At 45.2% G+C, this 13,468-nt stretch overlaps 1 protein-coding gene across 1 annotated transcript; it reads right to left on the bottom strand.

The window, feature by feature from the left end:
• Nucleotides 1-11,728, bottom strand: LOC308412494 (uncharacterized protein; the record flags this gene model as incomplete). Its single annotated transcript, XM_080906902.1, has 3 exons — nt 1-1,686; nt 8,846-9,076; nt 11,557-11,728. The coding sequence occupies 3 exons, from the start codon at nt 11,726-11,728 to the stop codon at nt 479-481; spliced, it is 1,611 nt and encodes a 536-aa protein (XP_080763028.1). The 3' UTR covers nt 1-478.
• Between the last annotated feature and the right edge of the window lie 1,740 nt (nt 11,729-13,468).

The raw sequence follows: 13,468 nt of genomic DNA on the forward strand, positions 1-13,468 counted from the left end.
TGAGAGAAACAAACTTTATTTACACTGCACGTTCTACGACATCAGGTTACACCGGGGCAGTTTGTTAGGATCACCTCTGAAGGCTGATGAAATCACAAAATACAAATGCATGAGAACAAACGAAAACTGCTTTTCAGCTTCAGCGTGTCAATAAAACCACAAACAGGAACACGACATCAAACAAACACTACGCCAACATATTTTTCAATCAAGTTCACACATTTGAACAAAAAAATGACAAAATAACAACAATGCGATTTGTGAACCTGGGAAAGAAGAGCACCTCCCCCTGCCCATCCTCATGAGCTCACTTTCAATTTAAAAAAATTATAAAACCAGAATCACAGCTCCAGAGTAAAAAATGTTTGGTGCTCATATTTATGGGTTTTTTCTCCAATCTCATAAAAATGACACGCTTGTTCCTCAAGCTTCGGTTCACGGGTATTTCTACTACAACTTGCCAAAGAAATCATTCATCTCATGTGGATGAATGATTTCTTTGAAACTCTTCTCCTGTTTCAGAGGAACTCTGCTTCTCACATATTTTCGTTTCCATGTGGAGGAAAAAGTGATTGCCTCGTTTGAACCTCGTCCCACATTTGTCACAGGAATACGGCCCTTCGCCCGTGTGCTTTTCCTTGTGCCTTTTCAAACTCTTCAATTCACGGAATTTTGCCCCACATATTTCACAGGAATGCGGTTTCTCCCCCGTGTGAGTTCTCATGTGGCGTTTAACAGCGCTTTTTTCTGAGTATGTTTTCCCGCATATTTCACAAGAAACCGATTCCCTACTTTGGTGTATTTTCCTGTGACTGTAAAAAACAGAGCTGTGACCAAACGTTTTCCCACATATTTCACAAACATACGGCTTCTCATCGGTGTGAGTGGTCATGTGGATGGGCAAATAGTTTTTATGACTGAAACTTTTTCCACATATATCACAGGAAAACAGTCTTTCTGAGTGAACTGCCTTATGGATATACAATGCAGCACTCTGACCGAAACTTTTCCCACATGTATCGCAGGAATAAGGTCTCTCACCTGTGTGGGTTCTCACATGGCTACGCAAAGTACTGCTTTGATTAAAACGTTTCCCACATGTATGACAAGAATATGGTTTCTCACCTGTGTGAAGTCTCATGTGGACAGCCAAATAGGTTCTACTAAATTTCCCCCCACATATTTTGCAAACAAGTGAATTCACATTGGTATGGTGTTTTTTCCCCCAGGATTGATTCTTAGAAACATCAGACTTTCGACCTGTGGCAGCATTACATGGACTCTCTGAGACAGGCGCGCTCTCTACAACACCACGACTTCTGTCTCTCTTTTGTCTCTTTGGAACCGGCTCCTCAGTTTCACTTAACCCTGACTCTTCACACTTGCTGGATTCTTCATCTGTGCTTTCACTTTGAGGAGAGTCATCACAGAGGAGCTGCTCCCCGTCTCCTCCTGGTTCACTGTGCTCTCCTTCCTCAGCAGCAGTCACCATGAAGGTACCAGGCTCCTCCTTCAGTCCCAGCTGCTCTCCCTCCTGACTGCTGCACAGTTCCTCCTCTTCCTCTTTAATCTGTGGAGCTTCTGGTTCCTCCTGGTCCACACTGGAGCTCCTCTCCTGGTTCCAGAGCTGCTGCTCAGGGAGAACCTCCTCCTCCTCCTCCTTACAGATGTGCTGCTGTCCGAGGTCTGGAAGGACAAAGAGGATTCAGGAGACATAGGGATGTAAGAAAATATCGATACATTGAAATATCGTGATATTTCGTGTAATAATACTGAATCGATATTCAAAATCAGTGTTATCTATTTTTTTTTTAATTGAAAAAATTACATGCATTTACTGTGTATTTCTTTTGTATGTTGCAATTAAAACTCCAGCCACTAGTTTGCAGTTTTACCGCCTTTACGTAGACGGAAAAACGAGGTGTCGCGATAACTGTAGAAGCGTCTAGTTTGCCAAAACCAAAGTAGAACAGTGGATGTGTGGCCAGTTGTGCTAACTGATGACCAGTTTAGGGACTAACACGTTATTAAGTAACGCGTTACAGTAACTAAGTTATTATTGTGGTAATGAGCACGGTAACTGGTTATTATGCCAAAATCACGATCGCGTTAATCGTTACTGGGATTTCGATAGGCTCGTTACTCGTTACTTTGTGTGTTGCGTTCGGCTTAAATTGGAACACAGACCTGGGAATAATGTCACACTCGAGTAAATGACGTTCTGGTTAGCCTCATCAGAGAACTCGGGATTCCAATATGGCAACGCCCTTGAAAACGGTTGTTTTTCTAGCCCTCTAAAAAAAGAAATTACTACTAAACACATATGCAGCCATAGCTGGACTCGGTGGGCCGATGGTTTTTTTTCCTTTTTTTTTTTTTTTTCCCGTAACAGTATAAAGGTGAAAAAAAAGTGAAAGGTGGTGGATTGGCCAGATGCTGGCAGATGTGTAAAAGTAACTCAGTTGTTTGGTGGTGGCTATGACGGAGCTTCCACAGAGTCAGCAGGTGGATGAGGGAAGGGGAGACCCGAGGCAGTGAACTGAACTAGGGCTGCCACAAACGATTATTGTGATAGTCGACTAATCAGATGATCATCCAACGTACAGCTTACTGCACCAGCAGCATCTGCTCTTATAGAACTATCATTAGCTTACAGCTTTAAGTGTTTAAGGTGCTAACTAACAATAAAGACAAGATGATAGTTTGTTAAATTTTAATGAAATTTGCAGATTGTTTCGGTGAAGTTTAATAAACTCCTTGCTATCTAAAATATAACAGGACACCGGAGTAAATTCTGGAGCATCTCACACTTCTGATAATCAGCTGTCTGCTTGACGTTTATTCAGCTGTGTAAAAACTTTAATCTCAGCCAAACCGATTTACTCAGGAACAAATAAAATACTGAAAAAAGCCAAACAACAACATTTTTAAGTTATCTAAGTGACTCATATATCATGTTTAACCTGAGTAGTGAAAGACGGCGGTGGGTCTGAAAACGATCTGCAGGGAGTCCGGTGTTCTCACGGCTCTAGTGAGCCTAGCCCCCGGCTAGCTATCGAGCTAGTGGGTAACAGACGTCTCCGAAAACGTCGGAGCGCTTTTGAAAATATGCGGTGTCTTGATAAACTGAGCAGATATTTGAGGTTTACACAGCTACATTCTCCATGAAAATATGTTAAACGTTTATTTTGTGACCCAGAAAGAATAATAAGAGTAATATTAAAACTAGCTAGCTACCGCCATTGTTGGAAACTGAGCTGGGCTGCGCTATGAATTCTGGGACACAGCTTCTTCTTCTTCTTCGGGGTTTAACGGCAGCTGGCATCCTTGTACATGCAGTGCTGCCATCTTCTGTTTCAGTCCGTTATTACACTCTTAAATCCTGCTACTTATTCCTGCGTCTTTCAAGATCTTACAAAGCTTCAAACGACGCGTCGACTATTAAATCAATTCAATTCAATTTTATTTATATAGCGCCAAATCACAACATAAGTCGCCTCAAGGCGCTTCATAGATACAGAGAAAAACCCAACAATCATATGACCCCCTATGAGCAGCACTTTGGCGACAGTGGGAAGGAAAAACTCCCTTTTAACAGGAAGAAACCTCCAGCATAACCAGGCTCAGGGAGGGGCGGGGCCATCTGCTGCGACCGGTTGGGGTGAGAGAAGGAAGACAGGATAAAAACATGCTGTGGAAGAGAGACAGAGGTTAATAACAGATATGATTCAATGCAGAGAGGTCTGTTAACACATAGTGAGTGAGAAAGGTGACTGGAAAGGAAAAACTCAATGCATCATGGGAATCCCCGGCAGCCTACGTCTATTGCAGCATAACTAAGGGAGGATTCAGGGTCACCTGGTCCAGCCCTAACTATATGCTTTAGCAAAAAGGAAAGTTTGAAGCCTGATCTTGAAAGTAGAGATAGTGTCTGTCTCCTGAATCCAAACTGGAAGCTGGTTCCACAGAAGAGGGGCCTGAAAACTGAAGGCTCTGCCTCCCATTCTACTTTTAAATACTCTAGGAACAACAAGTAGGCCTGCAGAGCGAGAGCGAAGTGCTCTAATAGGGTGATATGGTACTACAAGGTCATTAAGATAAGATGGGGCCTGATTATTTAAGACCTTGTATGTGAGGAGCAGGATTTTGAATTCAATTCTGGATTTAACAGGAAGCCAATGAAGGGAAGCCAAAACAGGAAATCAGTCTTAATCGACTATTAAATCGTCGACTAATCGTGGCAGCTCTAAACTGAACTTCAGGTAAGAAGTTGTGACCTGCAGTGTATCCGGGTCAGATATAAACCAAGTTTAGGTGCAGTTTATTTTCGTTGTGCTGAATTTTTACAGTCAGTTACAATAGCTCGTACTGCTACTAGCTAGCATGACGGAGTTTCTATACAGCTGGGTGGGTGCTATGATGTTACTGATAGTGAACTTTATTTTGTTCATAAGGTTCGTTAGTAGAGTTGCCAACAGTCCCGTAAAAACAGAATCGTCGTTTCGTGTTGAGCTGAAAAGGAACAGTTTGTCCCGGACTTCAGCTACAATGAAAAAGACACAAAGCTGGAGTTATTCTGTGTTTACAATGTCAGCTGTTTCTTCTTCTCCCCCCTCCCTCTCCTGTTACTACTTCAATCATGAAACTGATCAATGATCAGCTGATCGGCTTTTCTCTCTTGTTTATTTATCGCCCACTTTGCACCAGAAAGAGGAAACCAGCGGGAAGTTATGAACTGTTTCTGAGACACAAATAACACCAGGATCCTTTTCTAAGCAGCTGACAGCTGGTAACTGTGCAGGGGGGCAGGTAGGGCATTAACAGGGAGAGGGGGGCACAAAGACATACTTTCTTATTCTCATTTAAAATGTCTGTTATTAAATAATTATCTGAATCTTACAACCAAAGTTTTTATCTGACGTAAAATGTATAGAAATCACACATATACCAACAAGACTGTACATCACTGTCACCACAGCGTTTCATTCAAAGGCTTCGGGATTTTTCCTATAATGGCGGCTGGTCTCCAGTCAAAACGCCGGGCCCAGTTTTTGTCCCAGTCCAGCACTGTGTGCAGCTCATCTGCAGTCTGGTGTTTCCTACATCTTCCTACTCTGAGGGCAGAATTTCCGAGTTCTGAGTACAATCAAAAGTCATAGTCGTCAGGAGATGCTGGACCCGTCCCATCCCAGCAACGAACTGGTCCAGCTTCTGAAATCAGGCAGACGGTTCCACACCATCCGAACAAGAGGCTCACGAGGAGTTTTTATCCTCAGGCCATTCGTGTGTTGAATCCCCCCCATCATCCTTAAGTGACTGAGACAGGACTCGTTACCACATCATCCTGATCCTTCTGGCCTCGCTACAGCACAAGACACTTTAACACCCTCCTCACGCAGTGTACACAAGCTGTAAATTTCCAGATTATTTTATTTCTATTTATATAATGTACATAACTCGCCCACTTGCTGCACATAATGTCCTCCTTGTATGTACTCATTCACTGTATATAAAGTTCTGTGTCTGTCTTTTCTTTGCACAGTCGAGGAGCGCATCAGGTCACGTTTCACTGCGTGTTGCACCTGTATAACCGTGCACGGGACAAATGAAGAATGTTGAATTCTGAAGCACCACGACTGCAGTTTTCCTGTTGGATGTGAAAAGCACACGTGACGCTGTGACGTAGGCTAGAATCATGGCGGCAGTCGACCACGGTCCAGGCGTGGGATTTTTCTCGTGGGAATATGCACTTGATTTTTTCCTTTCTGTTGGTAGGTGGCACAGTGCACGTGTGGCAGGACAGTGCTAACATGTAAGCGAGCTAGAAGACTGGCAGTCTGGCTGGGTATCCAGTTAGGGAAGCAGCACGTTAACAAGAGAATTCTGAGTAAAACCAAAGTTACTTTCCCTAGTAACTAGTTACTTTGAAAGTAACAAGTAACTTGAAGTAACTGAGTTACTTTTGATAGAAATAACTAGTAATGTAACCAAGTTACTAAAGTGCCTTACCCAGCGCTGGTGATGACTGAAGAGCAGAGGATACAGCCGGCGCCCGCGGCTTTCAAAGCTGATGTGTGGACTTATTTTGGATTCAGGACAAAAGAAGGTGGTAAAGACTTTGACAAGAGCTACGCAGTCTGTAAAATCTGCACCGCCAGAGTCAAATATTCCAGTAACACAACAGATTTACGAACACACGTGTGTAGACACCATAGCGACGCAGCGTCAAATGCTAATTTTAAAACGAGGCGACCCCGCTCAACGGACAATTGAAGAAGTTAACTTTTCAAACATGGAGCAGGAACTTCAACTCGTGCAACAAAAATAAGGCAGTCAGTACTTGTTCTTATTTGCACAGACATGCGCCCTCTGAGTGTTGTGGAGAATAAAGGATTTCGTAATGTGATTAAAACGCTGGAGCGCCGTTACATCACGGACATCGCTCTGCCAAAGTCAAAGCGACAGTGCCGGACTCCCTCAGCTCGGCAGAGACAGTTGCTCTGACATGCGACGCTTGGACTTCGAGAGCCGCTGAATCGTACGTGACTGTTACAGCACATAACGGACCAGTGGAGCCTTCAGCTCCTATGATGTGATAGAACAATTTTTAGAACAGCAACCAGCCATCTGTGCGGCTCTGCTTTCTGCAGAAGTCAGGAAGAGCGAAAAATAAATTGACATCACATGTGCAGAAGCTGTCAGGGCGCTGAAGCCTATGAAGGACGCCACCCTGGTGATGTCAGAGGAGAGCATGCCATGATTGGCCTGTCCATGATGGCTCCTCTTCATGCCAAGCTTGTGACATACTACCAGACTCAATGATGTGTATTTTACTTGTGCCAAGGACAAAGCTGCAAAAGTGAGCTGTGTGGATAATTACAGGCCGATTGCACTGGACAGTATTTTATCGACGGTGCTAGATTGTGTGTTCATCGCTTCCCTGGATAATCAGTTCGGCTTCAAACCAAAGCACCGACATGTGCATACACGCAGGCGATGAAACAGCCGGTTGGTAGGGCCAGAGGGAGCTTTCTCTCTGCAGCAGACAGTAAATGCACAGAGAAGTGTCCTGAGAGCGTGTCGATCCGCTTGTATTCCTGCACAAAAATGTGGAAATCACTGAGAAAACACTGCAACATGTAAAACCTCAGATCTGAGATGTTTGATATTTTGGTTGAGTCTCATGAGCACTTTTATTTAAAAGAGGAAATTCTCTTTTTCAGGTTGTACTAAAAGTGCTCCACGGATGGACACTGCAGGGCTGTACTTTATTTTATTAGCACTTGACTTTAATAGCACTTTACATTGTTAATGTTTGCTTGGATTCTTCAAGCAGTTTCATTTTTGATTCATATTTGTTTCTGTTAAGGTCACATGAAAAGTGCTTTGTGTTGATGCTCCACTGAGCAGTGTTTGGATAAGCACTTTACAATCATAGACCTCAGTGTGACACGGTTACTGTGTTCATGTTAAAGAAATAGTTGATATTTCAGTCAAGCAGTTTTTGTTTCTTTAGCTGACACGACTTCTAATAAGGCCGAAGTTAATTTCTCCGTTCATTTTGAACTTGGAGTGTTTTTGTTTCAGATGTTTCATGTCATCATTTAACAGTTTGGACTGTTTACTGCGAGTTTAATTTCACAAACATCGTCTGGCTTTTAGTATCGCAGCGTATCGTCTACCCTGTATCAGGATACATATTGGAACACCGGATTCTTGCCAATACGCCCCTCAGGAGACAGACACCCTCGACAGTGCTTAAAGTTAGTCCTGGATCAGGTGACCCTGAATGCTCTCTTAGTTACCATGCAACAGTCCATCAGTTACCATGGCGATGTACGCAGTGCCTTTGTAACCCTTAAAACCAGGAACCTTCCTGGTGACGAATTCAGCGAAACGAGGAGACCAAGCGACGAATCCAAAACTAAGAAGCACTCAGACACGGAGAACACGTTAACGCTAACATGAAGGCATTCATCACGCTGTTCATGAATCAGTCGTGGCGCTCAACTGCACTTAAACATGACAGCATGTCACTACAAACACGTCTTATTAAACTGTGACAGACTAAGCTGTGAAAACTGAACTGATGGCCCACGGCGCAGCGTGAGCTGTTTGGAAACTCCACCGCTGCGTCTGAAATAACAATAAATCACGCAGACGTTTTCTACTGTTCGTCTGAAGTCGGGTGGCGGGGGCAGCAGGGCAGCTCGGACCTCGCTTTCACCACCTCCTCCTGCGTATCTGGGGAGACGTGGAGGCGCTCCAGGCCTCAGAGAGATGGCGCCTCTCCGGCGTGTCTACTGCAGGGCCTCCTACAGGTAGGAGACGCCCAGACAGAACGCCTCACCCAGGAGCCGACGGCCTTAGCCGTCTCCTTTCACTGTGGAGGAGCAGCGGCCCACGGATGAATGAACTGCTCGCCAACCGCGGAGGCGGAGCCTGTCCATTTGCACCGCCTGTATCTGCGATCTCATTCTGTTCACAGAAACATCAGGCGATCTCAACAGCGAAGCGCCACCTGGTGGCAGATGGCTGCAGAACATTAGGACACAAAACTTGAACGACATCAGTTATTAAAACTGTAACGATCAGATTAAACGACTACGTCTGGTACCGACTAGTAACAACAGCGACGACTGGTCGAGGAGTCACACATCCACCTTCTGTCCTCCTGAAACATCTCTGCAGCTTTCATGTCCCACAGAGCTGTGATCAGGATGCTCCCTCAGAGGGACGCTCACCTGTCCTGTGCAGCTTTGTGTGTGTGGATGACTGAATGTAGCGTAAAGCGCTTTGGGGCCCTTAGGCACTAAGCAAAGCGCTACAAATACAGGCCATTTACCATTGATTTGGAGTTTCCAGGTGACATCCAGCAGTCTGCGCTGACGCTCCATCTCTTCCTCGTACTGCACAGGATCATTATGAACTTCAGGCTCCTCCTTCAGTCCCAGCTGCTCTCCCTCCTGACTGCTGCACAGTTCCTCCTGTTCCTCTTTAATCTGTGGAGCTTCTGGTTCCTCCTGCTCCACACTGGAGCTCCTCTCCTGGTTAATGTCACAGTTCTGTCTAAGTTCTGGAGCAACAAAAGGGATAAAAGAAAAACATAACTAATGGAATGATTTTAAATAATAATAATTCTAAAGGTGGGAAACTGTTGACCTGACTCATAACATGATTGTGTGACCAGGTTTTGTTGGAAAACTGAGTTTTTCTAAGACAAGACAGACCTGAGCCTGCATGAAGTTTGAGGCATTTCAAGCCTTTTCTAAGTGCACATGCAAGTTTTCATATAAGCTCAGCTGTAGCTCACACTCAGCTGGAATCGTTAAATCAAACCATTCAAAGGTTCTCTGACAGTAAAGAACATTTAAAGCATGCTAGTCTAAGGCTAGCTCCTGTCCTAGCACCCTGTGATTCACAGCATCCATCCAAACTCAGTGCTGCGTATTGAAACAGTCGGTTTGTATAGGGTCACATATTCATCTATCCTCATGTGTTTCATTAATGCCTTTGATCGAGCAAACCACAGGAAACCTGTTCCTGGATACATGGTGAGGATTCTCTCTTACTGGGAGAATCATCACGAGATGCAGGTTAACTGGGGAAGCGGGATATCTGCCCCCTGTGATGTCAGCCAGGGTGGGATCACGTGTTCGCCCATGCAGCTGAGCGCCTCTAACACCGGATCTTATGAATGCTGGTGATGTGCGTATCGATCCTGAGATATCGATTCCTCCGATACCAGTCATTTATGTTCTAGAACAGGGGTCCCCAACCCCCGGGCCTCGGACCGGTACTGGTCCGTGAGTCGTTTGGTAGCGGGCCGTGAGAGTTGAGGCTCAGGTGTGAAATGTACAGTTTTCAGGGTTTTTATCGGTTTTCAGCGTTATTTTTTTATCGTTTTTATCGTTAACTTGGTTTTCCTGGGGTGTGTTATGAATAAATTTTCTTTTTTTCGGTACTGGTACTAGTTTTATTTTGTTGTATTTATCCGCGACACCTTAAAGACCGGTCGGGCATAAACCGGTCCGTGGCGCAAAAAAGGTTGAAGACCGCTGCTCTAGAATCGATTCTCACATTAAAATATCGATATTTTAGTAATTTAAGGTAAATTTGTAGTTTATCATTAACAGCGACACAGTGGAAAGAAACTATAACATTCGGATTGTCTACATTCAAAGGAACTACTTCCGCCTTTCATAGTCATGAGTGAAATACGGCTGTGTAAATGTCTCGCCGCGTGCGCACTCACAACAACGGCTGAGCGTAGTCGGAGTCACGTGTGGACGTAGTTTACCTCCACAAACAGCTGGGACGTGGTTTGGATACATGTGGCAGAAAAGTGAGGTGTTGCGGGCATACGTGCTCCACGAGCGCCCTCGGTGGAGTGAAGCTGCCGTCCGCTCCTTGCTGTCTAAATATAACCGGGCGCTGACGTAAACTCTTCTGTTTTATCAGCTGTGTGAAACCCCGCAGGAACCCTCCCGAGGGATTAATAAAGTTTAATTTAATCTAATAACTTTAATCTCAGCCAAACCGATTTACTCACGAACAAATGAAACACTGAAAAAGCCCAACAACATTTTTAAGTTATCAAAGTGACTTACACATCATGTTTGACCCGAGTAGCGACAGACCGCGGGGCTTTGAAGACGACGTGTCGGCTCAGATGTTTCAAGTTCACACAGCTACATTCTGGCCTGAAAACTTGTTAAAAGTTTTTTGCGACCCAGAAAGAGAAATAAGAGTGATATTAAAACTAAGCAGCTGCCGCCGTTGTTGGAGACTGGAATTGGCTGGGCCGCGCTATGAATTCTGGGATATGGTTTTTCAATTTTGTTGTCCGGGTGGAAAATCGGGAGGGTTGGCATGTTTGGTTGTGGCAACATCACTAACCTTGTCAAACACCTCAGAATAAATCGTACCACAGAATATGACGCGCGTATGTTGAGACTGAAGAGGAGGACAGGGACAGGTGCTGCTGGGGCGAGACAGACGTCTCTCACGGAGTCCTTTAGTGCTGCAGGCAGGCAACGTGTTCAAATAGCACAACTTTTTTATTTCCATATGATGCACTCTGCATTATTAAGTGATAAGAACAAGTAATCTGATGTCCTGTAATCATGATGACGCTATAATTTGAGATACAATAAATAAAATAAGTTTTGTAAAGAGTATCGGATCAGTATCGTCGATACCGCCCTGAATTTTACTTGGTATCGGAAAGAAAATCACTGGTATCCACATCACTACTGAATGCGGATGACCAGCCTCATTCTGGACCGTGTTTCCGGAATGCAGTAAGCTAGGGAGCTGATTGGAGATGTAACAGCCAGAGATCTGAGCGGAGGCGCTGTTACTGTGTGTATGTGGATAACAGCAAACACTGAAATTCATTTCCTGCACGCAGAAATTAATTAAACTTTTCTTTGCTCAAAATATTTTTTTTCTCAAAATGCAACATTTGCGCTTCCACGTGCTCAGCGACACGTTTCCTTTGTTAGCTAACGATGAAGATCCTCCGCCAGTCCACGCATGCTCATTCACACTCACCTGTCCTGTGCAGCTTGATTTGGGGTTTCCAGGTGATATCCAGCAGTCTGCGCTGACGGTCGATCTCTTCCTCGTACTGGACGATCGTTTTTTCAAACTCCAAGAATATTTGTTCAGCAGCAGCAGTTAGTCGCTCGTTGATGAACTCTCTCAGATACTGAACTGAAGGCATCGTTGCTGCCGCAGCTCACACACTCAGCTCACACACTCAGCTCGGCCACACGCGAGGAAAGTGAACAATACTTCCGCCTTTCTTTGTTTACTTCCGCTGTTCCCATGTGTCCCAGCTGTTTCTCATGCTTGGATCCTGTCCTGTGATCAGCCCTCTGCCTCCGCCCTCTGTGTCGTCACGATCAGCTGGGTGGAGACTGTTGTTTACTATTGTCAGCTGTTTGATATCTGCTGATTCAGGACACAGAGTGACAGGTGTGGTTTAAAGTTCACAGAGGAACCAGGTCACTTTGACCTTTAGAGAGGGGTCTGTCTGAAAACAGGGTGGTGCTTGTCGTGTGCAGCGGTCTGTCCTGGTTTTGGTTAAAGGAGTCTGGTGAGGTTTCATCTGAAAATGAAGCAAATGAAACGAAACGCAGCTTTTAAGCTTCTTAAACACAAATGTGTTTAAGAAGTGCGGCAGCCTGTTACAGCAGCTCTGCTCATTCTGAGTTTCTTATCTTTTTTCTCGTAATTTTTTTATAACTAACATATTAGTAATTAGACTCTGCAACCATGTTCTACCGTTTTGTGCTAGTTCTGGTCGTTTTTCTCAGTTTATTTCTACTTTTTTCACCCGTGTCTGGGGACCCAGAGCAGGGATCCTTTGTTTACAGTAAGGATCAGCTGTTAGCGCTGAGTCCTGCAGCGGTACTGCCGGCGGACAGACCCGACATTCCCAGCGAGCTGAGGAGGAAAAGACGGGGGTGTCGTGCTGGGAAGGAGCGCCGTTGCCCGAGAAGGAGACGTTATCGACCATCTCTTCCTTCTGTAATTATTGGAAACGTAAGATCTTTGCCCAATAAGATGGATGAGCTCATGTCGCTAACCTGGTCACAGAGGGAGTACCGGCAATGTAGCATTATGATGCTAACGGAGTCGTGGCTAACATCGCTAACTCCGGACACAAGCGTGACACTACCGGGATTCCAGCTGCTGCGAGCGGACAGGACCAGAGAGAGCGGTAAGAGGAAAGGAGGGGGACTGGCAGTTTTTGTGAATGACAGATGGTGTAACCCTGGGCACATCACTGTAAAAGAGCAACTCTGCAGCAGAGACATTGAGCTGTTAGCCGTTAGCATGCGTCCGTACTACCTGCCCCGGGAGTTCTCGCATGTTATCGCGATAACAGCGTATGTCCCCCCCCCTCGGCCAACGCGGATGCAGCCTGTGACTCTCTCCACTCTGTGGTCAGCAGACTGCAAACACAATCACCGAGAGCCCTTCTCATAATATCAGGGGACTTCAATCATGCCTCACTGGACTCCACACTGCCCACCTTCACCCAGTATGTGACCTGCCCAACCAGAGTCAATAAAACACTGGACTTACTGTATGCCAATGCAGAAGAGGCATACAGTTCATCACCTCTCCCTCCCCTGGGCAGATCTGATCACCTTGTCCCTGTGTATGAGCCCTTAGTGCGCAGGGAGCCACCAGCCACCCGCACAGTACAGAGATGGTCAGAGGAGAGCGAGGAGGCTCTTAAGGACTGTTTTGAGTCGACTGTGTGGGAGGTGATTTGTGATGACCACGGAGAGGACATCGACAGCCTTACTACATGCATTACTGACTATATAAACTTCTGTGTGGATAACACTGTACCTACCAGGACTGTACGGTGTTTCTCCAACAACAAACCTTGGATTACCCCAGAAATTAAAACCGTCCTCAAGCAGAAGAGGAGGGCCTTCAAATCCAA

This window comes from Rhamphochromis sp. 'chilingali' (assembly GCF_963969265.1).
Source record: "Rhamphochromis sp. 'chilingali' genome assembly, chromosome: 16".
Taxonomy (NCBI): domain Eukaryota; kingdom Metazoa; phylum Chordata; class Actinopteri; order Cichliformes; family Cichlidae; genus Rhamphochromis; species Rhamphochromis sp. 'chilingali'.